Source organism: Pyrus communis, chromosome 14 (genome assembly GCF_963583255.1).
Source record: "Pyrus communis chromosome 14, drPyrComm1.1, whole genome shotgun sequence".
Taxonomy (NCBI): Eukaryota; Viridiplantae; Streptophyta; class Magnoliopsida; order Rosales; family Rosaceae; genus Pyrus; species Pyrus communis.
Genome location: NC_084816.1, coordinates 8,887,287 through 8,914,805, shown reverse-complemented (window position 1 = coordinate 8,914,805; position 27,519 = coordinate 8,887,287). Strand labels below are relative to the sequence as shown.

Below are 27,519 nucleotides of genomic sequence, written 5' to 3'. Positions count from 1 at the left end.
TACATCATGGACACCGGTGAGCGACTGAGTTGGAGACAACTTTGTGACCACGTTAGGGTCACCCCTACTTGGGAACAGGTTTTAAATGAAGTTCGTTGCGTGGTGGTTGTACCTTCCTGATGGATAGTGTAATCTGTCGAATTTCACACAGGAGTTCTGAATTTCTTTCTCATGCACAATATCAAGCCATGAATGCTTATCTTTATTGATTGACACACTCTTTAGAAAAACACTTCTTGTATCTACTTGCCATTTGTATTCTTTACCATTGAATATTGTCATACCATCTCACTACGTGACATCATATGATATTATGCATGCACCCAAATCAACCCAAAACTAACCAAAAAAAAAAGTTTGTGTATAGTCAATGACTTATACAATCACCATTAACCTTAATTTATAAAAACTAAAACCTAAACTCTAAACCCTGCTCAATCACCAAAACCAAATACATGGTACGTGGTGCACGTAGATAGGGCCGTGTGCCTCCATCTGCACACAATTTCACTTGTCGATTCTCTTTATTTAGATTGCATTAGAACATCACCAAATGAAAAGAAAAAAAATATTCATCGCAGAGTTCTTCATTTCTTCAATTTAGGTTTTTTGAAGCCTTGTCGTAAGTGTCCAAGTGCTCCGCTACTTACAAAGCACGTGTACATGCTCAAGTTTCATTTGTTATCTCCAAATGACAAAGTAACGTGTGTGGCAAATAATTAAGCATTTCATCCTAGCATGACTTATTATTTACCTTTCATCCGATACTTATCAATTGATTCATGAAAAAACATTGACCACACAAGAACCTGCTCGTCGCCCTATATGTTGTGTATGCATATTTCTGCAAACCAATTTTTTGGTTTGGTTTGCTCTTGATCAACCAATTTGCTACAAAAAATGATGGTCCGCAAAGAAAGGCAAATTCAGTCATATTATAGTCAATCTCAGGGACCAGTTTTTATCAATTTTAAATCTCATATACCAAAGTAAGGAATTATGCTAATTTTATGAGCTATTTTGGCTAAAAAGCCAAAATATTATTAATTAACAACTCATTCTCTAATGTGCAACGAGATTAGAAAACCAAGAATCCACTAAGATATATGGAAAATCTGCAAGAGAAACGACATGAATCATGTTAGTCCATTCCATAATCATTTAAAACATGTCATTGGTTACAAGCAGCAGACACCAAATATCTTTTTTCTGTCTCAATTTGGTCATCAAATCAATTAAATGTTGGCTAGACATTCAAAGCATTAAGAACAATAACAAAAACTCACATGAAATAACATTAAGAAATTAATAGAACTATAAATTTCGAGTATTCATGGCTAGGCTATATCTTAGTCATAGCAAAAGAAATTTAATTCATAACAACAATCAAATCATAAAAGACATGATGAATACTGTCATAGAATAAACTCGGACAGACAACTTGATCCCCCCTCTCTTCACCCTCTATTTTTTTATAGGGAGTTAGGGGGTGGTGTGTGTACTGGGTGAGTATACTTATAAAGATTATTCCAAAAGCCTTAGAGCTCGTTTGGCACACATTATTGAACTGATATGGAGAATTTTCAAATTTAAAGTTATATTAAAGGCAAAAGTGGATGGTTTTTCATTTGGAGAGAATTAGTTATGAAAGAAATTCAGCCCTTCTAATCCTACCATTTTAAAGAGTATTCGAATGGATAAGTATTCTTTATGAGTTAATCAACCTCTAGGTGATCATAATTTTATAATTTCTTCTCCAATATATCCTTAATTTATCTATTCCAATACAATCATGCATACCAAATGAGTGGATTTGGACAAGAATCTCAAAGAAATGCACGATAAGTATTTGTCAAATCTCGAAGAAATGCACATATGTATTTGTCAGAATGATTATGTTGAAAGCACTTATTGGTTTCTAATGAGTTATTATATGTTATGTTATTGAGGGACGAAGTTGAACTCTTGTGCAAGTTGGACAGGAATGTACCTATTCGATCTCGAAAATTTCTGTTCTAAGCCCGAACATTTCCGACTTCGAAATTTTGAATGGCAATTGGAATGAACTTATCAAATCCGAAATTTCGATTCGAAATTCTCAAACTTAGTACTTAAAAAAAACCTATGCATAATTCAATATTGTTATACTTAGATATGCTTTTTTTTTTTTCTTGAACATTATATTTAGATATGCTTTATTTCGCCTATTGTATGTTCAATCATACTATTATATATTAAAATATAGAGTATAATCATAAATATTATATCTTGTCTTATATGATTTATGTCATACACACACTTCATAGCTACAAATATCGCCAAAATTCAAAACAAAATTATTGAATGGTGGATACATAAAAATTTGAAAAAATTTACAAGATTCTAAAAATCTGTAAAATGTAGAAGGCGTGAATTATGTTCCGAAAATTCCCAGAAAAATCAATTTCGAAATTTCCAATAATCCAAAATTCCGAAATTTGATTCCAAAACTTTTTTAAATTAGCATTAGAATGCTTATTTCCGATCTGATCAAACTGAAAAATGACCCCTACGTGTAACCGTATCCAAATAGTGATGGTGCTGTGGATTTTTATTTTTGGAAGAAGGTACTCATGAGCATGGTATTTTATGACAAAAAAGCTAATGGCATCGGTTAAAAAGATAAATAGTGCACGTTTAGTAAATCCATATACCTTAATTAACAAGTTTATAATTTTTGAGCAAATCAATCAATTCTAAGCTTAGTCGGATTACAGAGAGGAATTCTGAATTTCTTTTCTCATGCACAATATCAAGCCATGAATGCTTATCTTGATTGATTTGCAACTGATCCATTTTTGATAAGGACACAAATAGCCGCATGGCGCTTTGGCATGCATGTTGTTAAGTGGCTGACTAAGTTATCCACATTATTGGCATTTTCCACTTTTAGAAAACAATTCTTGTATGTACTTGCCATTTACATTCTTACCATTGAATATTTTCATAGCATCTCATCATATTGTATTAATCGATACACTACGTAACATACATTCACCAAAATTTATACAAACTAAAACCTAAACTCTAAACCCCACTAAGTCACCAAAACCAAATACAGGGTACGCCATGCACATTGATAGGGCCATGTGTCTCGATCTGCACCCAATTTATATTGTATTATAATATCGTCAAATGAAAAAAAATATGTTATTCATTGTAGAGTTCTTCAATGAGTAATGTGTGAACATTAAGTTCTTCAATTTAGGTTTTCTGAATTCTTTTCGTAAGTGTGAGCCTAAGTGCTCAACAACTTACAAAATACGATTACATGATCAAATTTCATTTGTTATCTCCAAATGACAAGGTAACATGTGTGGTAAATAATAAGCGTTTTATCCCACCATGATTTACCTTTCATCCGATACCTATCAATTGATTCATGGAAAAACATTGACCACACAACAACCTGTTCGTTGCCCTATATGTTATGTATGCATATTTCTGCAAACTAATATTTTTGGTTTGGTTTGGTTTGCTCTTGATCAACCAATTTGCTACAAAAAAATGACTGTCCGCAAAGAAAGGCAAATTCAGCCATATTATAGTCAAGTTAGGTACCGTACAACTTGGGATTTATAAACTGAACATCCAAAAACCTAGCCAGTATCTCTCTCCCTCCCTCCCTCCCTCCCTCCCTCCCTCCCCCTTTTCTCATTTCATAGTTCTTAGCATTAATGGAAGGCCAGGGTCATACTAATACCAATCGTCAAAAACGTCCTCACGCTATCTTCATCGCCTACCCTCTCCAAGGCCACGTAATCCCATCCGTCCATCTAGCTATCAAGCTTGCATCACATGGCTTCAAGATCACCTTCATCAACACCCACTTCATCCAACACCATACCTCCAAAGCGCAACCAAAATCCGCCGGGAACCCTTTCGCCTATTTACATGAATCCGGCCTCAACATAGACTACACCACCGTCTCTGATGGCCTACCCGTTGAGTTTGACCGGTCGCTTAATCATGACCAGTTCATGGCTTCTTTGTTGCATGTGTTTTCGGCCCACGTAGAGGAGGTGGTGGGAAAGGTTGTGAAGTCTTCGGCTGACACCACACCGGTCACTTGTATAATTGCTGACACGTTTTTCGTGTGGCCCTCGAAGATTGCCAGGAAGTTTGGGATTATTTACGTTTCATTTTGGACAGAACCTGCTTTGGTTTTTTCACTGTATTATCATCTCGATCTTCTTCGAAGGCATGGCCATTTTGCATGTCAGGGTAAGTTTCTGCTATTAATAGGGTAACGAAGTATATGTTATGTTGTCACACTGTTAATTTATTCTTTTAATTAAATAAATTTTATCACGGCTGGCATGGCAAACTCGTTTGGCCTCTACTCTCTATATCATTCGTCATGTGAAATTTTGTTTGGCGTAAGAGTTACATACATTGTAGTTTCCTAACCTAACATGTTTGGCAATAGTTCATCGTTCACATTTGTTCTTCTATTAATTTAAATAACATGTTATACAGTTACACTCCCAGTTTAGATCATGCATTTGAAAATAAAGTTACTTAATCAACGGTTTGATTCACAGTTGGGACAATATATATAGTTGTTCTTCACTGGGGTCTAAACGAAGGTATCCTGTTTTATGTAGATGTGCGAGAGGACACCATAGATTACATACCAGGAGTGCGAGCAATTGATCCCAAAGACATGATGTCATATCTTCAGGACACTGATACAACATCTGTGTGCCACCAAATCATTTTCAATGCCTTCAAGGACGCCAGAGGTGCACATTTTCATTTGTGCAACACAGTGCAGGAGATTGAATCCGAGACCATATCAGCCTTGCAAGCCAAGATGAAGTTCTATGCCATAGGACCCATTTTTCCAACCACATTCAGCAAGAACATTGCGGCTACGAGCCTGTGGTCCGAGTCAGACTGCACCCAGTGGCTCAACACCAAGCCCCATGGCTCAGTTTTGTATGTCTCATTTGGTAGCTATGCTCATGTTGCAAAGAAAGACCTTATAGAGATTGCTAACGGGCTTAAGCTTAGCAAAGTGAACTTTGTTTGGGTGCTTCGGCCGGATATCGTCAGCTCAAACGACACCGACCCGTTACCCTCGGGCTTTCGAGATGATGTCAAGGATCGGAGCATTGTCATACCGTGGTGCTCGCAAAAGGCGGTCTTGGCCCACCCGGCCATCGGAGGGTTTTTAACACATTGTGGATGGAACTCAACATTGGAGAGTATTTGGTGTGGTGTCCCATTGTTGTGTTTCCCTTTGCTTACTGATCAGTTCACTAACAGAAAATTAATAGTTGACGATTGGAAGGTCGGGATCAATTTATGCAATCGGAGGGTGGTCAGCAAGGAGGAAGTGTCGGAGAAAATCAACCATCTGATGGATGGAAAATCAGGGGATGAGTATAGGAGAGCAGTTGTCAAGGTTAAGAACACATTGGAGGATGCATTGACACCCAATGGATCATCAGAGAAAAACATGGACAATTTCATCAAGGATCTAAAGGCCAAGATGTGAGAACCCCAAAAGATGAAATATTTTTCCTTCCAAGTGGTACATAATTTTCTTTAATAAATATTTGTTGTATATACTCGTATGTACAATAGACGTTCTCATGACCCAAACCAAGGATAAGACTATGTACTATAGATGTTCATTTCCGATCTTCGCAAAGCAAAGTAGGGAGCCTAGTTGGCTTGAGGCTGACCTTTTATATTCATGTCATTGTTTATAGTGGACTTTGTGATGTACGAAGTTGAATGAATATAGGATGTAACATGAAGTGTTGTCAACAATCACCATGGCGTGGAGTGATGTCACGTGCCTCTCCTGCTTTGATTCAAGCATTATTTTAACCTAATGTAAACTACAAGAAGAGAGATTCGAATTTTAGTGCAAATGAGAGAGACTACATTGCTCTAGGCGACTTGACTACTCCCATCTGCAAACAATGAGATTACTCTCCCCTCCCTCGTAGGTACCGAACTTTTCCAATTGCAATGAAAATCAGGTACAAATGCAGATCTCAGCTCTGTAAGAATTCAAAATAACGAGGAGTTGGCAACAAAAAAACCAATCAGCAAAAGCTCTCTAAAACACGCATTTTCTCATTCATAGACGACAAAGGTTTACAAAAGCAAAATTGCACATGCCAAGAACTACTTGAAGTTACAAAAATATGATGGCTGAGATACAACACTCACGGCAGGTAGCAACTTCATTCATCTTGCATTGTTTGTATCCTGATTACACTTCAAAATCTTACGTATATACTTTTTTCCCCCTACGCGAAAGTACAGTAAAACAAGGACAAGAATACGATACCCGACAGCCATTAGAAACAAGATCAATAAATTTTCCCACTTGGCATTGTTGTCTGGGGAGATGTGATATGCGCTACTAAGTGCTTGATACCCAGATATGGTCCTTACCTGCCCAACCGCGAAGGATGTCCCTATGTACTCATTCTCCAACAGCCCCTGTAACAGAAAGGTAATAGTTTTAGAAGCTTCAGTTAGAAAAGAAAATTATTAAAATTAACCAACTAGTTCCAAAATATCACTCTGAAATGCTTTTTTTTAATCCTTCCCAAACTCGAGAAATTTGAAACTAAACCAGGTTGCCCGACAATTGATTTTCAACATTGTTATGCAACAAGGAAGAAAAATACAAAGGATCAAGTAAATCCTCTTGCCTGTATAGAGTACGTATGGAAAGCTATATAGGATACTGGATATGTCCACACGGGTCCAGGCAAAGCATTTCGAATTCTGAAATAGCCCGCAGCCAGCATCATTACCACCTGAAATTCCATATGCATTCAATGCAAGATTAGGAAAGGATAGGAAACTGATCATAACGTTATAACACTGTCAATCATTGTCAGAAAAGCATAATTGTTTCACGGACATTCATTGATATGATACATGACATTTTATGGCACAATACCATAAAACACCACAACTGCCAGTCTGCCATGTACTTTATGATTTGGTTTCATCGTTTAGTTTATCCAAGCCCATACCAAATTTAATGATTTTTTACCAGGAAAAAGCAACATGATTAACCAAGCGGAAAAATGTTAAAAGTTCTTGTTCATTCGCAGATGACTCAATGCTGAACTTGGGAAACTTCAAGTACATTATTTCGTTGAGATAGAGGAACTTACTTGTATGCATATCAGAGTGAGGGTGCTCCAGAAAACATCTTGCCATAAAGAAACCACCACCAGCATTATCCCATCATTTACTAAGAGGCACATGAAGAAATTCAGCATGAAGTACATCAACAAGCTGAACTCATCTCGCAGTCCTATAAGGAAATAAAAGACGACACTTGATGGGATGGAGATGAGAAACAGGAACGGGATGCTAGAGAGAAGCTGTCCAAATAAAAAGACTAGTGTCCCCAAATGGTGGTTCGATTCTTCACTGGCATATATCTGCAGTATCCATAATCAGTTTGATTAGAAGAGAAGAATCCCAAAGCAATGAACATAATTAATTACAGTAATTATAAGAATGTCCTATCAACCAGCCACTCAACTGGAAATAATGATATCATTATCATCATTCCAAATTAATGGAATGTCCATAAAACTGCCTAAGTTTAAACTGAGATCAATTTTGGATCCTTCAATCTTGGGTTCTTTCAAGAAAATAGCGTAATACTAGCATAATTCATATAATTAATCCACAAATGTTTGCCACTATATTAATCATAACTTGGCCAACTTTCACACTACTTTAAGTCAATATCTAGGAAATGAATCAATCAAGATTACCTTGATTTCTTTTATAACTGCAGGTACTCCAGAAATGCTTAGTAGTGCGGTAAACGAAACAAATACAAATATTGCTGCAACTTTTGTCTGCATATAAAAGATGGAGGAAAAAGAGATTCAGATGCCACACAAGGAAACAGATATTGTGGATGCATGTAGTGAGGTAAACGAAACAAATATAAATATTGCTGGAACTTTTGTCTGCATATAAAAGGTTTAACATTATTAAGAATATAGCATATGCTCCAGCAGTGTTTGCTAGTACAGTACAGAAACAAAAATAAACACTGCTGCAACTCGTCTTGACTGCATACGAGAGTGAAAATTTTAAAAGAAGTGTTCAATTAAGAAAGTGGTATTCATAAAGTAGAACTGAAAACAATTACGGAAGCATGCAATCGATTTTTATTTTATTTTCTTAGTGATTGACAAAAGGTGATGTTAAGTAACTCACCGCAACTGAAGACAAAGAATGCCCTGAGCCAGAAAATACTGTACCAACGGAGAGTGTAAAAATCATATAAAGAATAAGACGAAGCCAGTAGTATTTCCAATCCCTTGACATTATTAATAACGATCTCCAAGTTAAAACTGCTACCCGTGTAGCAGCTCCAGCCTTTCCCTTGCTTTTGAGTACTGGACCTTCCTATAGAAGAATACGCACATCAGAAGTTAACCAAGATTACTGAAGCTAAATATATATGCTAATATGTACACATCACCCAAATTATGGAACACAACATGGAAAACAGGAAACTTTCAATTATAATGCAGAAAACCACAGCTGCATATCAAATATTTACCTTATCTGTGAGTCTCAGTATCATAGTTTCAACTGCAGCAGCATCTGCTGATGATTTATAAGTTGCTTCGAGGGTGCGTATTGCCACAGCAGTATCCATGTTTACCGATGAAAAATCTCCGTTGTCATCCTGTCATCACGTTGCAGTTCATGCAAAGCATATGTTAAACTAAATGAATGTCCTGCTAAAGTCTAAGACATATTGGACTACAATTATTATGGTGAGTTCATAACAAAATATGGTTAGGCATCCTTCCACTTTTAAGTCAAAATAAAAACATACAGTCCAACAATTTTGAAATTTCTCAATAGGATAATTATAACTTACGAATTAAAGGCTTCTACACTTTATGCAACCAGAATTAGGAAAACTGCAGCACCCTGTACTTACCTGCCAATTTTTGCACATTGCAATGATCTTGTCGAAATCTGTATTTATTGCCCGTAAAAAGTGATCTGACGGACTTTGCATAATCGGACAAGGAAATCCAGCGTTTGAGAAGTGCTGGATCAACATAAAGTGTATGTCAGCACTTATCTACAACTCTCCAATTAGCTTCCAAAAATATAAAGAACAAAAAATAATAAAAACAAAAACACGAAATTAAGAATTTTAATTTTTAAAACATACATGATTTCCTGAGTTTCTTCTCTCTTACAATAATCACAGAACACTAATCAGTAAATAGTACCTTGTTTAAAGAGTTAATGACAAATCAGACTTATTTTAGGGTCAGCGAGTCCAGGATTAAAAAGTTAATGACAAAACAGACATTTAAATGTCATTTACCTGCAAACAAGCCAAGGTTTCCCCAAAAAACAAGGTATTTCCATTTGAAAGAAGACATATCCGATCAAAAAGGCCGAATACTTCTGTGCTGCTTTGGTAAATGGTAAATACAACGGTGCAACCCGTACTGGCAAGTTTCTTCAGCGTTACCATCATCAGAAGTGCAGAGACACTGAAAAAACAAAACCACTTCAGTCATGGTACTTCAAGGAATCAAATATATTCAATAGGAAGACTATTGGTCATAAGCATGGAGTCCCCGCGGTAAACTATATATGGATATAGGAGACCTAACAAAACAATTCAATGGTGCTGCCTGATCCCTCAGGAGACAATGCAGCAATAACCTCATATTATATCAGTTCTAGAGTCAGCCAAATTATTCTTGGAAATCATCAAGTAGATTCCTTAGCACACCAACTTTAATATCTCAGACCAGTTGCGATTCCTTCGAAATATATAATGTAACTGAGATACTTCAAAGAAAATTATCCAAACTCATGCTTTAGTTGGAAATGCTTCCATGGAAAATAATTTGGTTGCTTATGGTTATACACAAAATAGTGATACAGGCCACGGATAGGGTTGTGCACCATGGAATAATATAGAGAGCACGGCGAACAGAATAAAAATTACCTATCAAGATGGTAAAGAGGCTCATCTATGAATAAAATATGTGGCCTCATCACAAGCTCTCGAGCGATGCTAACACGCCTTCTATCGCCATTTGGAAGGCCCTTCATATTACAGTAACCGCCTATCAATTTGTTTGCACAATCACCCAGTGACATGGCATGGATGGCATCCTCTACTACACTCTTTTTCTGACAAAAGAAACCAGGAAGCTGAAGCAGAGCGGAGTAATACAGAAACTCCCGAACAGTGAGGGATCCAATTAGAGTGATTTCCCTCTCAACAAAACCCTGCAAGTTGGATTAACAAACATGAAGCCAGAGTCCACAGACACAGAGTTGAGCCATAGAAAAACAACGTGACCTTTAAGACACAAAACGAAAAAGTAATTAATCGTCAGTAAAGCTAACATTGCAACCACGTAATTTGCAATGAGAAAAATCTATCAACTGCTCCACCTAGGAGATGCCATTATGCCAAACAGGAAAGGGTGTGAAAGTTCAAATGGTGCAAATTGAGAAGCCTGAAAAGGTCAAGGTCCAATGGAGTAATGACAACAAGTCTGGCTTTCGACCCACACTAATGCAGGCTTGGCAGCATGGGAACAGAGACTGTTTACGCATTTCTCTATTTTTTTTATCAATCACTTCTTTCATGGTTCGGATTATCAGATTATCCTAATGATGAGACAAATCACATCTCTAACAAAAATAATAGTTGTTTAAAAATGATAACCTATATGTTTCAAATTTGATTTAACTCGTACTCATCTTTTTGAAGAAAGGAAGATGTAAACGGAAACTAATTTGAAAGCAGATGCTAACATTGTCACTTGAGTAACTTTTCTTTAAAGAAAATCACCAAATGTGTGTGCGAGTGTAACAGAAATAATGGAAAAATGATAAGTGGAACAGTCGCAACAGACTCATGACAAACAAAATGTAAGAGAATAAAATTGTCAGTAGAGCCCAAGACTAATTGGGTAAAAGTGGGAAAGCAATTAAGCGAATGTATGAACTGCAAACTGCATAAAAGACTGAAAAGAAAGGTGATGATGAGGTGGAACTTACGTATGAACCATACGGCATGGGTGACTTTGAGCCATTCACAAAAACCTCACCATACATTCTGGCTGAGTGAGGCAATCTTCCTAAGCAAGGTCAACAAACAATTCTTAGAACTCAAGTATGCAAAAATAAGAGAAGGCACAATTCTATGCACAATTAGAAATTTAGAAATAACATGCAAGCTTAAGGACCTGCAAGAGCCCTTAGTAGCGTCGACTTCCCCGACTTAGCAGGACCCATAATTACTGTTATAGTTCCAGGCAAAGCATAACCATTTGAATTCTTCATAACCTTGTCAGAGTACTTTCTTTTCCCCTTAATTGTAACTGTCAAATCTTTCCACACAAGTGAAGCCCCTGCAATCTTTCTTACTACATTTGCACCCTCTGGTAACGGTGGGGATGGCAAGGACCCACTATTAAGCTTCGAAAGAGATGCGGAGACTGGAGTGGTTGCAATGTTGATGGAGTCACCTCCTTCCTCCACCCGAACATCAATATCTGTATCCTCCCATTCAGGTGAATCTTCAAATGAGATGGGTTGTCTGAGTGAGCCAGGTTTGCGCAAGTAGAAAAAGTTACTTGAGGGTACCCGACTTGCTGGACTACTTGCTGAAGACGAGGAAGACCTATAATTATCCGATTGTGATTGTATTTCTTCCATTATCTTCTTCCAGATTACAAAACTTCAAGCCATTCTACAACAACGTATGATCAGCAACAAACTTGAATTACTACATACACATCGACGAGACAATTCAAGTCCTACATCAAGAACCACCACCATAACCACCGTCTGTTAATATCCGAACTGTCAGAAAACAAAGTCACCTTGTAATAACTAGAAAGACAAACCACCACTACCCCCAATCAGTTGATGTTTATATTTAAGGCTGAAAAGGATTATTTTCCGGCTTCATTAGAGGGAATCGAACCCTGGACCTATACTAATTGTAACCCATAACCCCACCCGTCCCTCACCACATGCAGAATATAGGAACTCAAATGCCATCCGGGTTTACAGAATATTGGAAGAACTACAAGTTAATTACTTTAGCAGAACATTTCAACTACTGTTCTTCAAAAATGGCATTTTGTCATCAAATGTTAATCTTGGCAAAAAAATATTTCTCGATTATGTTCATTTATTCTATGAGAAATCTGAAATGGAAACATGAACTTACGCGTCAAAGTTCGAATTTCGAAATCAAACATAAAACTACAACTTGTTTCCTCACCAACTAAACTGAGATCACAAGGAGCTATTTCTGTAGCTTAACCCTTAAAAATATACACATTTTAAATTAAAAAACCCGTAAAAAATAGAAACAACAAAATTAAAAATTAAATACAAAAGAAAAGAAACTTCATTTTTTGAAAAGCAATTAAACCCTTCTTTTATTTTGTAAGAACAATCAAAACTTTAATCTTAAAGAAACAGTAACGTTGAATGTGAAGGAAAATCAATTTACACACACACACACACAAATATCCGTAGCTAAAAACAGAACAATGACTAAGAAAACTATAACCTTGAATCCTAAAATTCGATTTCGTCCTAGAAGACTGAACTAAAACACAAACATTAAACCCCCAGAAAAATGTAAATAGTGTTTTTCTGCTTAGATTTTCTGTCCCATTTCTCAGATGCCAAACAGAAAGTAAAAGCTTGTATCTAAACCTTAACTACTTCAAACAGAGATGTAGTAAAAGCTTGAGAGATTGAAGCAGAGACATACCTTACCTGGATCTGAGTAAGCTCAGAGGAGGGGGAGAGAGAGAGAGAGAGAGAGAGAGCGAAGGCTTAGACTGTAGCAGTGAGAAAGAGGGAGGAAATTAATTAAATCAGCGGATTATTTGACCCGCTTATTATTCCGGTTTACGTATGCTTTGCAATTTGCATCTTCACTTTATCTTTTCTTTTCTTTTCTTTTTTGGTACTTGTCATTTTTGCTTTTCATTTTTTTTTTCTTCCTATTTTGCATAATTTCCAAAATGTAATTGTTTTTTTAAGGGGCAAATGTGGCATCCAATGCTCATTTTTAGTTACAGTCCACACAAGGGCGGAGCCAAGTACAAGGCTCCCCTTGGCTATAGTATAGGAAGAGTTTGGTTCTTCAAATTTAAAAATATTAATTTTTGGGTTAGTTTATAATTTTTAATTGTCATATTCCACTTAACAAATGAATTTTTTATATTAATAAAGTTGTTTTTAAGAATAATAAGAGCTAATAGATGTTAAATAAACTCATCACTTTAACCAATATTATATATAATAGTAATAAATTAAAACTTACATACCACAAATGGTTTCTTATTTTATTCACTTGAAAGCTTTGAAGGTTAGAAACCTAGAAAACATAGCATAAAATTCTTGCTTCAAAGTACTAGATTCAAGTTTTTACTATTATATAACTTTATGTAGGCAACATAAGATTAAAAATTTGATTTAGTAGTAATAATTTTAATTTAGCCCACCCACTGAATAATTTCTAACTACGCCATTGAGTCCACAATTGGGGTCCCACTCTTTCTAAATTATCCCCGAGCATTTTCTCATTTGGACCCAACTTTGAAAAAAGAAACTTCCACAACTTTCTCTTTTAACTAAATTTCCATACTTACAGTCTTCTATTTTTATTTATTTTCTTTTGGGAATGATATTATTTATTGGAAGAGTGAGTCATGCTTCATAATGTGTAAGTAATAATGTGGTTTAAATTCTTCTTTGATGAGAATTAAACTTATGACATTTCACTTAGAATCAATAGTCTCGAGATGAGACGATAGTTTTTATTATTTTTTGAAAAATAAGTTTGTTGTCAAGGCTATCACCTCATCCATTAATTACAAATGAAAAGATAAAAAAATTCATAGTCATGTAGGTATACAGTGCTACTCACCTAAAAGCATCTCCAAATGACTTTTATATATGCTTTTACTTTAGCTATACTAGCATTCATGCACGCACTCACACGCGCATGTAGAAGACATTTTTTTAATCACGATGTGCTACGCACGATTTACATGTTTTAAATGTATTTATTAATGTAGATGGAAATGAATAATAAATATATTTAATAAAAGCGGTCTTTTAACTAATCAAAGCATCTGAATCTATATTAATAAAAGCGGTCTTTCAAATTCCATCTACATTTTATTGAATTTACATTAAGATTAGAAAAAAATAATATTTAATAAACTAATTGCTAGCACATTGTGAGGCTAAGCCCACTCCCTCCCCTTAGTGTAGATAACATTGTTTGTTAAAAAAAAAAAAGAAGAAGATAATTTTACAACTAATTGAATCATATTATCATGCGCATTCGAGAAACTTTTTTATAACTGGCACTACGCACCTCTTAAGTGTTTAAAAATTGAGAAATAATATTTAATAAACAACCACGTGCAAAAGACATTTTTTTGAATCACAACGAGCTACGCACGACTTAGACATTTTAAATGTATTTACATGCATGAATTGCTTCAATATTTTTTTACTTCGTTATTTTCTTTTTTTATCATCGGTGCTACGCATCTCTTAAGATGTTTTGAACACAACATTTATGATTTTTCTTATTTTTTTAATTATATTTTTCTTCCCCATCATGTGGGCACCATCAACTTTGTCATTTGTTTATTCTTTTATCTCCCCATTTATATTTATATTATATTTTATGATGACCAAATTACCAACTTACACTTGCATGATTTGATATACTATGTTGGGTTGGTTTTGAAATTTTTTTAGCTGAGGGGCAGTTTGGTCCAATTATTTTTGTCGAAACCGGTGACACCAAATTGAGCCTATGGCTTTATATATAGATTTAGCACCAAAAAATTTAGCTCAAAAGAGATTAACAGAAATTTTGATAATGCCCTTGTTTTGGAGGCTTAAGAGCATCTCATGTGAAGTCCTTAAATAGGGACATCCACCGTATAAAATGGGTGTAAAACAAATATAGAGACAAAGTCAATCTCTAATAGATCGGAAAGTAAGTCCCTAACGTATAGGATTTCACCGGATACATAGTATATGTCCTTACATATAGGGACAACCTTGAGTGGAAAACAGAGTTCACAATCTTGCTTGAAGCTTTTAATGCCTTTAATTTTAATGTTTTTAATAATTAAAAAAAATGCACCTTACGTGAAAAACATGACCCACAATTTTAATTGAAGATTTTAAACTTTTAGTGCTTTTAATTTTAATGTTTTTAATTAATTAAAAAAGATTTACATAAACAAAAGAACGGTTTTGCCCCTTTTTCCAAGGCTTTAGATTTTTTGCCTCTTTGGGTGAAAATGACCTCAACCATCTGGGAAATCAAAATATACATGTTTTCTAAAATCTTCTGCAGGTGGTTTCACTTCTCCATCCTCCCCATGATGACAATCGTGTAAAATAGCATGGAAAAGACAATCATTGTCTCCAAGTACCCCTCTACGATATCGAGCATATCTACCATGTGTTCAACATGCGTAACACGAGATGCTAACATTAATATGGTATATACCAGATTTTTTAGATAATCAATATTCAGTCGACTTTTTAAACAGTTAGGAATTTAGTTTAAGGACTAAGTGGGCATTAACCTCGTTTAGGACATTATTTCTATACCTTAAATTCTATAGACTTATTCATAGTATATAATCTCTATAATATAAAGCCAAAACTCATGAATGAATAAAACTTGCCATTTTTTAATTAATTAAAATGAAGTTGTTACATAATATTCAATATTACGGTCTTTTAGAGCACAACTCCAACAACAAATATACTTGCATGAAATAATGAAAATGAAGCATTGAGTTGGTACCAGTCCGGAGTTATTTTTTGCCCAAACCAATCTACAGACCGAAATGTATCAAAATCATTACCAAATTGTTCTGTATCAACTCGGTAGATAACTCAGTTTCGGTTCTAGTCACATCAGGGCCGTCTCTGAGATTTCGGGTGCCCTGTGAGAAATTTATAAAAGGGCCCATTTTTAAGATAGTTTTTTTTTTTTTTTTTTTTTGAAGTAGGATAATATATTGGTATTAGAAAATAATAACTTAAATCAAAACAACATTTAGGACGCATTGATTGTAAGTTTACAAATGTCATTAAATAAGTAAAAAGAGTTACAAACTTAACCTTCACTAAATAATAAATAGCAGTTCAATCTTAAGCAACCAAATAAAGGAAAAAAAAAACTTCGAAAACTCTAACTTTAAAGTTTCACTTGAATATATAGCATTATTATATAATAAAATTGAAAAGAAAATCATTTTTTAAGGTGTTGTTATCGGCATTTCTACTATTTCATTGTGCACTTCAAAAAGTACACTATAAGATTTTAAAGTACTAATAAAAGTATATTTTTAATATACAACAATATTACATATAAATATAAGATACCAAAATTTTTTGATAATAAAGATTTCGGGGGCATGTGCGATTGCACCTTTCGCTCCCTCTCAATGCCGCCTCTGAGTCACATACCGTAATTCAGTACCGTTCCCACCTGTAGGCATATGTAATGATCGTTAATGGATTGTCATTTCCGAATTGAAACTAGATGCAGTTTGAATCTAACACTTTGGATTACACTCTTCGCATCTCTGTCTTTGATTTGTAGGTTTCCTTGGACAATTCAAGGACCGTGCAAAGTCATGTTACCACTAGGACATTTTTAAAAGGCTGAGTTCTGACTTCAGAATGAGAATCCTCTTCGAATCCTCTTTTGTGAGGATTCCAGGAATCTTTTGATCACATTTGTTCATCGTAAATCGTGCGGTCAGTTTTTGTTGGGTACTGTTTATATTCAATTTTAAATAAAAAAAATTACAATAATTTCTGACCGTACGATATATAATGAACGGACGTGATTTGAGAATTCTCGAAATCCTCACAAAAAATAATCTGAAGAGAATCCTCATTCCTGGCTTTATATCATACTAGTTTACTAGTCCTCGTCACACACTCTCGTTTGTTAATGGGCCTTTCTTGTTTTTTGTTTTTGTTTTTTTTAAATATATTTGCTGGATTTATATTTTTTTAAAACTAAATGAAAAGACAAATAGAAAGAAAATGGGGTTACAATTACCACATTGAGATTCATCATTATTTTGTAAAATTCTTAAATGAAAAGAAAACTAAAATTTTGATTTTTTTTTTCTTTTTTAATATATGAGATCCCACCACACAACGATAACATACTAATAATGACCTTTCGTAAGAGTTCGAAGCTGAGTTTGTAACTCCAAATATTTACTTGCTTTTAATAGACCATTATGTCGGGTTAAATTTTGAACGTTTAGTCTTAAAAATAACTCTCTGTTTATTTTTTGGGTAAATCATTGAAGATAGGTTCAGTTTGGGTTTTTGGGCTTTGATCGCAATTCGAAGTTTCTAATTTTGTTTGCATTCCAATTCCAAGTCAAATTCGGGTTCTGCCTGTCCATGTAACCAAACAAACCCACTAGTGACAAATATTTTCGTACCAAACAAGAAACAAGCCATAAAAACTCAGAACCTGAAGTATAATCCTCCAACACACTCCAAACACTCCCCCTCTCTCCTCTCTCTCCTCTCTCCTCTGTTTTTCGTCTACCACAGTTCCTGATCTCTGAATTCTCCACCGCCATGGCTCACCAAGCCGAATCGTCCGACTCGTGAGTCAACTCGCCACCGTTAATTTTGTTTTACTCTACACAATTTTTATGTCGGAGTGTTTCCTTTCCGTTTTATTTGCGTAAATATTCAAATTCTGACTGGGGATTTGATTGTTTTGCAGGAAGAAGAAGGACTTCTCGACGGCAATTCTGGAGCGGAAGAAGTCGCCGAACCGTCTTGTCGTTGATGAGGCTGTAAACGATGATAACTCCGTCGTTTCAATGCATCCTGAAACCATGGAAAAGCTCCAGCTTTTCCGTGGCGACACCATCCTCATCAAGGTACTGTTTTTTTTTTTTCTTTTTCAATCTAATCAGAAAATAAAATTGAGGGTGGCTTGTCAAATAAATTGAAAGTTAAAATATCACGCTAGGGTTTTGTTGGGATGAGGTTTTAGGGAATTTTTTTGTTGTTGCATAATTTGTATGTTCTATGAAACAACTTAGTTTAGATTGTGAATTGAGGTTGAAATTGCAATTTTCGTTCGAACCCAGAATTGGGTTGCTATGTACTCATTGGTTTTGATGTTTAAGTTTCAGAATTAATAAAAGAAGGAAAGTTATTTTTGCCAATAAAAAAGAAGGAAAGTTATCACTTTTACTTATGGGGAACCTGTTAGGTACATGGCGTGATGATGAAATAGATATTTGTTACTGGGATTTTATCAACGAAGCAGACCCAAGTGTTTTCGTGTCCTACTTTATTTACTTTACATTGTGTTTTTATTTGCGGAGGTTTTGATTTACGTCTTGTGTTTATTTGATCATCTGTGATTGGGTTTTCAGGGGAAGAAACGAAAAGACACAATCTGCATTGCACTTGCTGATGACACCTGTGAAGAGCCAAGAATAAGGATGAACAAGGTTGTCAGGTCGAATTTAAGGGTTCGACTTGGGGATGTTGTGTCTGTACATCAATGCCCTGATGTTAAGTATGGGAAGCGTGTTCACATTCTGCCTATTGATGACTCTATAGAAGGAGTTACGGGAAATCTCTTTGATGCCTTTTTGAAACGTGAGTTGGTGACATCTTTGGTGGTCATTTGTTTTACTTCTAAAATATTTATCACTGTGGTTTACTTGTTACTTAGGTCCCATCCAAGACCTTCTACAATTTTTACTTTCCCAGGGTCACTGTGATGATTGTTGGTCTAGGAACATATTATTGTGCTTTTCTTGTTTGTTTTTATTTCTCTATGTAGCCTCTTTGTAAGTGTTTATGATACATCTACATTAATTTATTTGGATTGCTTCCTACTCCATTTTAACTGTTCATGCCATTTTGTTGAAAAATGTAAGTTTGATGCAGATGACTTGCACTACCTCAGCATGCTGTCTGCCATTTTGTATCGGATTAAATTTCTTTAGGTTTTTTCTTGAGACTTTGGACACTAAAACTTGGCTTGCTATATCCCTTTGTTTTGTTTGCAGCTTATTTCTTGGAAGCTTACCGCCCTGTGAGGAAAGGAGATCTGTTCCTTGTCAGAGGAGGAATGAGAAGTGTAGAGTTTAAGGTCATTGAAACTGACCCAGGAGAATATTGTGTGGTTGCCCCTGACACTGAGATCTTTTGTGAGGGGGAACCCGTGAGAAGGGAGGATGAGGAAAGGTTGGATGAAGTTGGTTATGATGATGTGGGTGGTGTTAGGAAGCAAATGGCTCAAATCCGTGAACTAGTAGAGCTGCCACTAAGGCATCCTCAACTTTTCAAATCAATTGGTGTGAAACCTCCGAAAGGAATTCTACTTTATGGACCCCCGGGTTCAGGAAAGACATTAATAGCCAGGGCTGTTGCCAATGAAACTGGTGCTTTTTTCTTTTGCATTAATGGGCCAGAGATTATGTCAAAATTGGCTGGAGAGAGTGAGAGCAATCTCAGAAAGGCATTTGAAGAAGCGGAGAAGAATGCCCCATCCATCATCTTTATTGATGAGCTTGATTCAATTGCTCCTAAGCGGGAGAAGACACATGGTGAGGTTGAAAGGCGGATTGTCTCTCAGCTCTTGACTCTGATGGATGGACTGAAATCTCGAGCCCATGTTATTGTTATTGGTGCTACAAATCGTCCAAACAGTATTGATGCGGCTTTGAGAAGGTTTGGTAGGTTTGATAGGGAGATAGACATTGGTGTTCCTGATGAAGTTGGGCGCCTTGAAGTTCTTCGCATACACACAAAGAACATGAAACTCTCTGATGATGTAAGTTGAACCTCTCCTTTCTTTACTAAGGTTTTTTATTAAGGTAAAACATTTGTTGTATCTGGAATACATTATGACTGCTTTGGTTCCCCAAATATAAACTAGATCTGGTTAAACAAGCTAGAAAAACCTTAAGTTATAATTATTAAAAGAAACTTCAAGTGTTACACTGAGCTTACTGAAGCATAGGTTTGATGGTCTATTATGTAAGTACGAAGTATCTGATTTTTGCTCAGAGCTGGCATGACTTTTTGGTCAAAGTTTCTCACTTAAAAATGCCAATTTGGTTTCCACTTCATTATATCCATATGGGTGTTCTAAATGATGTTTCCTGCTGTACAGGTTGATCTAGAGAGGATTTCCAAGGATACTCATGGGTATGTTGGTGCTGACCTTGCTGCTCTCTGCACTGAAGCTGCTCTGCAATGCATTAGGGAGAAGATGGACGTGATTGACTTGGAAGATGAATCCATTGATGCAGAGATACTGAATTCAATGGCGGTTACGAATGAGCACTTCCAAACTGCTCTTGGAACAAGCAATCCATCTGCTTTGCGTGAAACAGTGAGTAATTTTTTTGGTTTGGATCCCTTATAGTGTATATAATTGTTGTTTTATACTTTTGAGATATACAAGTCCTCTCTCTCTCTCTCCCCCTCTTTCCCCACTTTTAAATTTTATTTTTAAAGCTATGTACCAATTCTTTGATGTGTTGCAGGTTGTTGAAGTTCCTAATGTCAGTTGGGAGGATATTGGAGGCCTTGAGAATGTTAAGCGAGAGTTACAAGAGGTAATAATTTTTATTTGTTGCTATTATGTTTATATCTTGTAAATTCTTATGCTACTTAGTGTTTACAGCTAATCTTTCTAACTTCTGCCTTGTTTGCTTAAAAGACCGTTCAATATCCTGTTGAGCACCCGGAGAAGTTTGAGAAATTTGGCATGTCACCTTCTAAAGGGGTGCTGTTCTATGGGCCCCCAGGATGTGGGAAAACTCTTTTGGCCAAGGCAATTGCAAATGAATGTCAAGCTAACTTCATCAGTATTAAAGGCCCCGAACTTCTCACCATGTGGTTTGGTGAGAGTGAAGCCAATGTGCGAGAAATCTTTGACAAGGCTCGTGCATCTGCACCATGTGTCCTTTTCTTTGATGAGCTTGATTCCATTGCTACCCAGGTCTGTTTCCTCATTATTTAATTTAATATTCTGTCCACATAATTTTGCATAAATTAAAGCTATCTGAAGCATGAACTGAAAAGTTGGTTCTATTTGTCTATAAGTTTGAGTCACTGAAAGTTTTTGATTTCATAAAGTTAATTGGCTGATTAATATTAATTTACTTCTTGTCGCGATGTCTTTATTTGCACAGCAGTTTCCTTTTGGTTTGTTAGTCTTACTTCTTTTTACTTTTTACTGATTGTTGCAGAGGGGAAACAGTTCTGGGGATGCAGGTGGTGCTGGTGATCGTGTTCTTAACCAACTCCTGACTGAAATGGATGGCATGACAGCAAAAAAGACTGTTTTCATTATTGGGGCCACAAACCGACCTGATATTATTGACCCGGCACTTCTGCGCCCTGGCCGGCTTGACCAGTTGATCTACATTCCTCTTCCAGATGAAGAATCACGTTTCCAAATCTTTAAATCTTGCTTGAGAAGATCACCTATTTCAAAGGATGTGGATTTGAGAGCACTGGCCAGGTATACACAGGGCTTTAGTGGGGCTGATATCACCGAGATCTGCCAGCGGTCATGCAAGTATGCCATAAGAGAGAATATAGAAAAGGTACGTCCTCATTTGTCATTTTAGTTCTTCAAAGGTTTAATAAGTGTAGCTTCCCATTGATGCACGTTTAGGGTGGTAATGAATTTTGATAACGTAAATTTGCATGATTTCACCATCAAAAGAGGAATAAAAAAAAAAAAAGGGATTGCGTGTAGTCTTCGTTGGGCTTTAAAGATTTAGTGCAAACTTCAGTGTCGTGTGAGTTTAGGAAATTACAAATTTTGCTTATCCAAGTCAGTTCTGGAAATTGCAACCTCTGCTTGTTTGTTAATTTGGTTTGGTTTTCAAATCTGTGCATGTCTGATTTTGTTCTGCTCCTCTTGGGTTGTAGAGGGTAGGGAGCTTTATATGGCAATATTCTCTTTATGCAGACAGGGAATAACTTGAACGTGGTTCCATGTGCCAAAACGTGCAAATCTTTGTTGTTTGCATCCCGAAATTGTGGACCTTGTAGACTTGGCTTGATATTCACTGCATGTAGACATCGTAAAGTTAAGTTCTGCACAAGTTCTATATGTCATTAAAGTTTGGTGCGTTTGCAGGATATCGAGCGGGAGAGGAGGAGGGCAGAGAATCCAGATTCTATGGATGAGGACATTGACGATGAAGTGGCGGAGATTAAAGCTGCTCATTTTGAGGAGTCGATGAAATATGCTCGTAGGAGTGTCAGCGATGCTGATATACGCAAATACCAGGTCTTTGCTCAGACCTTGCAGCAGTCCAGGGGTTTCGGAACTGAGTTTAAGTTTACTGAAAATCCACAAACTGGGACGACCGGCTCTGATGCATTTGCAACTTCTGCCGCTGCTGCAGATGAAGATGATTTGTATAGTTAATATTATCATGTGCATGGTTCCGGAGGCGGTTCCGTCCGCGGATACGCCTTTTGTAGGCTCATGTTATCACCTTTGTGGAAGGCTTTCCTTTTCATGGTTATGACTCTCAAGTCTTTAATGTACTAAAGAGTTTGTGGGGTTTGTAGGATAACATGTTGTTTTTAAGTATATTGTGCTGTTAATCTTATTTGTATCAATCAACTGATGGATTGGAGAAGGCTAGTTACTTTGTTAATGAGATTTGTTCTCTTTAAATACCTACGTTGTTTGTATTGGACGAAAGCTGGTTAAGGTTGGCTGTTTGTGCTCCCTAATTTTACAGTGTTAGGTTTCCATGTCGTTTCTGAGGGGATGGTAAATGGAATATTTCTTTCTCATGTTTGGTAATGTTGGGAAAGTAACTAGAAAACTTCATTTTATGTCTCGTGTAGGAATTATAAACAAATTTACGTACGGCCGGTTTGATAATCATTTTGTTTATGAAGTAAGCCTGTAAACCATTTTTGTTTTTTGAATAAACGATGTTAGCTATAATAATATGGTTCAAATTTATCTTTAGCGAGAATCAAATTTAAGACCTCTCACTTACAAGTAAAGAGAAATACATCTAGATCGTAGTACTAAATAGCGAATGAAAACAAATTTGTTTTTGGTTTTGTTTTTTCCTTTGTCTTTATTACATTTTGCATCTTCCCCATTATCCTCTCACTCTTTCCATATGCCTTATCTCTAGTGTATTTCTCCTATGTTTCTAGCACAAAATGAAAACTACAAATTAAAAGTAAAAAACAAAGTAATTGACGAATAGACCATTAGATTTTTGATTTCATCTCTACATTATAGATCTGGCTACGATACATCCATATACTTAGTACAATCACCTATTTAACCGTTACATATGTCGTAATGAAATCCAACCACCATACCTAATTTCGCATGACATTTTAACTGTTTGTGGGGACATATTGGTCACAAAAATGTAATTAATGCTTACCTTGATTTTCACGGGAAAAGAAACTAACACCCAAATTGAATGGTGAGTTTGGTTTTTCCCTCTCATTTTTTAAAGGGAAGTGTTATTGACACTCCAAAAATTTTATTCTACACTCCTCATAAGTGTATTTTTCTTTCCCAATATAGAAAGTTTGAAGTGTAAAATGAGATTTTTGGAGTGCTAATAACAATTCCTTTTTTCAAAGGCAAGAAACATTTTCCCAAACATCGGAATGGAAGTGATTTTTCCAATCCCAACCCCTTTCCCGCCAACCAAACGCCTGGATTGATTGCAAATTGGATAAATGAGTTATGGACAAATGAAAACTTGATGAAACTCATATGTCGCGATCGCAAGGAGTGTAGTTATTTTGGTTGGTGAATTGCTCTGCACTTTTTAAGCTAGGCCAGGTTCTTACTGCCCTCAAGTTCCAATTTAAATTGGCCTCTATCTTCCTGTACTCTTCATATGAAATAAATTAGGTAAATAGCTAAAATAATTAATTACTTTTTCTTAAAAATTCATATGAAGTATAGTTGAAAATCAGAGTACCAAACGAACGAACAAACAAACTATGAAACTAAGAATATTATTAATGGAAAACAAACAAATAAGAATGCCGAGATGGTTATAAACGAAAGACGACGTAATGACTAAATTAATTTCTCAAACTAAATCACAAGCAATAATTATAGTGATCAAACCTAAAAAACCCTAATACGTAAAATATCAAAATTATTCAAATAATAAAACATCTAAGGAGACCAACAAGTATTTCCATTTGGTATTCCATGATTAAACTAGTCATGTGGGAGATTAGGGAGAGATGTATCTCAAAAGCAAAAGAAAGAATCACATTGGAGAAGCTTTGGTTAAAAAACTTCGTAAGTTGTTAACATATACATAAGACAAATATAACCATCACCTATGTGAAGAAAAACGGCACAAATTAAACTCATACAATGAAGTTTTGAGAAAAATAAATAAATCCACACTTCTCGCATTTTGTCATCATGACACAAAATTATATTTTAAACTCATAACTTTCTTCGTCCATCTCTTTTCAAAAATCATTGTATTCACCGATTATATTCTCACAACATACGATGTAGATCTACTATAAAATAGTAAGACCCACATGCATACTATGAGTGACAATGTTATGTGTATAACCGGCACATACAATGACACTTGTCCCCCATTCAATCCACCACGGATAAATGCCAAAATCATATACAAAGCATCCCTTGAATCCCTCTCCAAACTCTCCGTCATCAAGGTTTCTGGGAACTCTTAGCAGAAGAGCACCCCGAGCCAAGTGCGTGATAGTTCACAAACCGGCTAGGAGCCGAGGCATGCCTAAACCCTTTTGGCAAGCAGCCCTTCACTTCCCTCCCATGAAAAACTTGTTCCATGGGATTCAAGTCCCGAGGTTTCATACTCACATAGCGGTCTCCTCCTTCGGTGACGAGAGGCCTCACTATCGTGCTCGGAGCGCTAGACGGGATGTTTCTCGCAGCCATAGAGATGTCAAAATAAGAAAACAGGAGTAGGGAATGTAAGAGAAGTGCAATGCAAAGAATAGAGGTAGACATATCTGAAATATGTTCTTAGTTTTTTTGGTTCGTGAGGGTTTGAAGTATATAGAAGTTTGGAGGGTTTGAGAGGTTTATTTAAGGAGGGGGAATTGGAAAGGGGTTTTAAATAAGCTCGTGAGTAGCTGAACAATGCAGGAGGTTGCACAGCTCATTGTCATCGAGATATTAGTGTTGGGGTTGTGGTGGGTACATGCTTCTTTAGACAGTGGAGGAAGGAGGATGTCCGTGAGTTTTCTGTCATTGCACGCTTTGCACTCGGCTCCTTAATATCTTCCATTATTTCCCTCCAAAGTAACCTAATGCCCTCCCACCCAAAAACAAAATAAAAAGTGAAAAATTTTGATCGAGAGAGAGGTGCTAAGTGAAACTTCTTTTTAGTGAAAAGGAAACTTCATAGAAGCTCAATAACTTTTGTTCTTTTGTAATTTTGAGCATTATGAAAGATGAATATGAATTTAACAAAATAAGAGAATGAAAATGAATGTGAGATTAACTAACAATTTAGAAGGTGTGTCAAAATCAAATTATCATTGCATATAGTACTTAGGGTATAACATATGCCAGTAAGTTTGAGTCTTAATTCAAACTACATTAAAATGAGTTAGCTTGAAAGTGGTTGATAGTTTAGTTGGTTTAATTATAGCATTTTCCCTTACATCTCATCTGAGGACTCGAATTCAAATTTTCATCCCTCAATATTGTTTGTATAAAAACCACGAGCTGGTGACCCAGTGATAAAAAAGCAGATTACGAGGCTTCCTTAAAACTAAACTGGAGGTCTTGAGTTCGAAACTCGTTGCTGGTGTGGAAGTCGGAATTATGCCCAGGGGGAGGCTGAAATGCCTCCGTGAGTATTCCCGGCCCTTGGAAGGGGTCGATAACGTGGCTTACCACCAGTTGTCCCCCTTTTAGAAGAAAAAAAAAGTTTATATAAAGTGTTTATCTTCTAATGATTAAGAAGTTAAACAGTTTCAATTATGAAATTTGGAAAGTAAAAATGCGTTAATTCCAAGTTTGTGGATAAGATGGCACACCCGTGAGACGGAGAAATTTTTTTCAGCGTGCCAGGAACACCTCCAGTACACCAAGTGTCATAATACAAGTGGTCAGAAGTTTATTTATTTATTTATTTATTTTTTCAAGTATCCAGCAACTTGTATTATAACACTTGGTGTACTAGGCGTGTTCCTAGCACACTAATAATCTCTCTCCATGAGATGGGATGCAAGTAAGAGAAAATTTTTAACGAGAAATTTCAACCACTTGTATTATGATACTTGGTGTATCAAGTTTTGTTCCCAACACACTAAAAATTCTCTCCTCATTAACATCATCTACCCATAAGCAATCAATTATTAAATTGTACAAGGGTAGAGTTAGGGTTGAAAAATAGCCCAACTACTTCTTTGGTGAAGATAATTAGGACGTTTATCCACCACCATATTAAAATTGCCTCCCAACAAACAAAATGCTAATGCCTAAAATTTATATCAGATTTATGAAACAAGTGGGAAGAAATTAATGTATTTTATATCAGTAATAAATTAAGACATTAATGTAATTTATGAAAGAGAATTAATTTGCATGCTGCAATCATCCTTCATCGCAAATCTTTAGCATCATGTGTAACAACTTTTAATTGGACGCCCTATAGTCTCTATGGTAAAATGGCACTCCCTGAGGAAGTTGGGTGGGTTTGGTTTTGCTATTGTTGATCACAAAAGTTGGTTTGATAAGTGTAGATATCAGCAGCTACAATGCACATAAAATGTAAACATCTTAATGATACCAATACGGTAGGACGTACACTCATTCAGTGACAAATTAAAGCTAGGATTTATGTATTATTTGACATCTTTTCTTATCCTCAACTACAAAAGCTTTGACGATAAAATACTAAGTATGAAATGAGTTGTAAACTTGAACATCTAAATTTAAACCCCTACGATCCGTAAAGAACAGGATGAGGCTACGCATGCATGCATGCTGGCTGCTTGCAGATGAGGGCATGCAATCGCAAATAGTGCTGTGGAATGTTCCATGTTGCAGAAGTAGAGACATTTTTGAAATTTAAAAAGTATGAGATTCTTTTTGTTTTTGTTTTTTGTATTTTTGGGTTGAAAACAATCACACATGTCCCATGGTCATAATAACTGCGCAAGTACAAATATTAGATTTGAAGCACAACAAACATGAGGAACGTCGATACGTATTAATACGTTTGCCCATGGTAAGTGGCCTTGGATAGTTTCTCTACCAACAAATGGATCAGACTTAAAAGGAAAATATAAAGATTTGTACATGCTATAACTCTCTATCAAATTTTGAAAATTAAAACTTTTTCGATG

At 35.9% G+C, this 27,519-nt stretch overlaps 3 protein-coding genes across 6 annotated transcripts; 2 read left to right on the top strand and 1 right to left on the bottom strand.

The window, feature by feature from the left end:
- Window positions 1-3,663: 3,663 nt before the first annotated feature.
- LOC137715293 (UDP-glycosyltransferase 86A1-like) lies at window positions 3,664-6,112 on the top strand. Its single transcript, XM_068454568.1, has 2 exons — window positions 3,664-4,263; window positions 4,647-6,112. The coding sequence occupies exons 1-2, from the start codon at window positions 3,717-3,719 to the stop codon at window positions 5,540-5,542; spliced, it is 1,443 nt and encodes a 480-aa protein (XP_068310669.1). The 5' UTR covers window positions 3,664-3,716; the 3' UTR covers window positions 5,543-6,112.
- Window positions 6,113-12,966, bottom strand: LOC137715292 (ABC transporter G family member 3). Of its 4 annotated transcripts, none has more exons than XM_068454567.1 (12): window positions 12,844-12,966; window positions 11,292-11,797; window positions 11,104-11,183; window positions 10,037-10,323; window positions 9,401-9,572; window positions 9,002-9,115; window positions 8,612-8,740; window positions 8,263-8,454; window positions 7,809-7,895; window positions 7,194-7,466; window positions 6,720-6,827; window positions 6,113-6,504 (listed from the first exon to the last, which is right to left on the bottom strand). In XM_068454567.1, exons 2-12 carry the CDS (start codon window positions 11,761-11,763, stop codon window positions 6,247-6,249), a joined length of 2,172 nt encoding a protein of 723 aa, XP_068310668.1. In that variant the 5' UTR covers window positions 11,764-11,797; window positions 12,844-12,966; the 3' UTR covers window positions 6,113-6,246. The 4 variants fall into 4 exon arrangements, with proteins under 4 accessions (XP_068310668.1, XP_068310666.1, XP_068310667.1 ...); XM_068454565.1 differs by having other exon boundaries at window positions 11,292-11,864; window positions 12,839-12,941; XM_068454566.1 differs by having other exon boundaries at window positions 12,839-12,937.
- Window positions 12,967-17,620: 4,654 nt separating this feature from the next.
- On the top strand, window positions 17,621-22,836 carry LOC137715008 (cell division cycle protein 48 homolog). The gene is made up of 9 exons (XM_068454207.1): window positions 17,621-17,759; window positions 17,882-18,041; window positions 18,546-18,774; window positions 19,191-19,957; window positions 20,300-20,521; window positions 20,676-20,747; window positions 20,852-21,133; window positions 21,384-21,743; window positions 22,286-22,836. The coding sequence occupies exons 1-9, from the start codon at window positions 17,731-17,733 to the stop codon at window positions 22,577-22,579; spliced, it is 2,415 nt and encodes an 804-aa protein (XP_068310308.1). The 5' UTR covers window positions 17,621-17,730; the 3' UTR covers window positions 22,580-22,836.
- The last annotated feature ends 4,683 nt before the right edge of the window (window positions 22,837-27,519 follow it).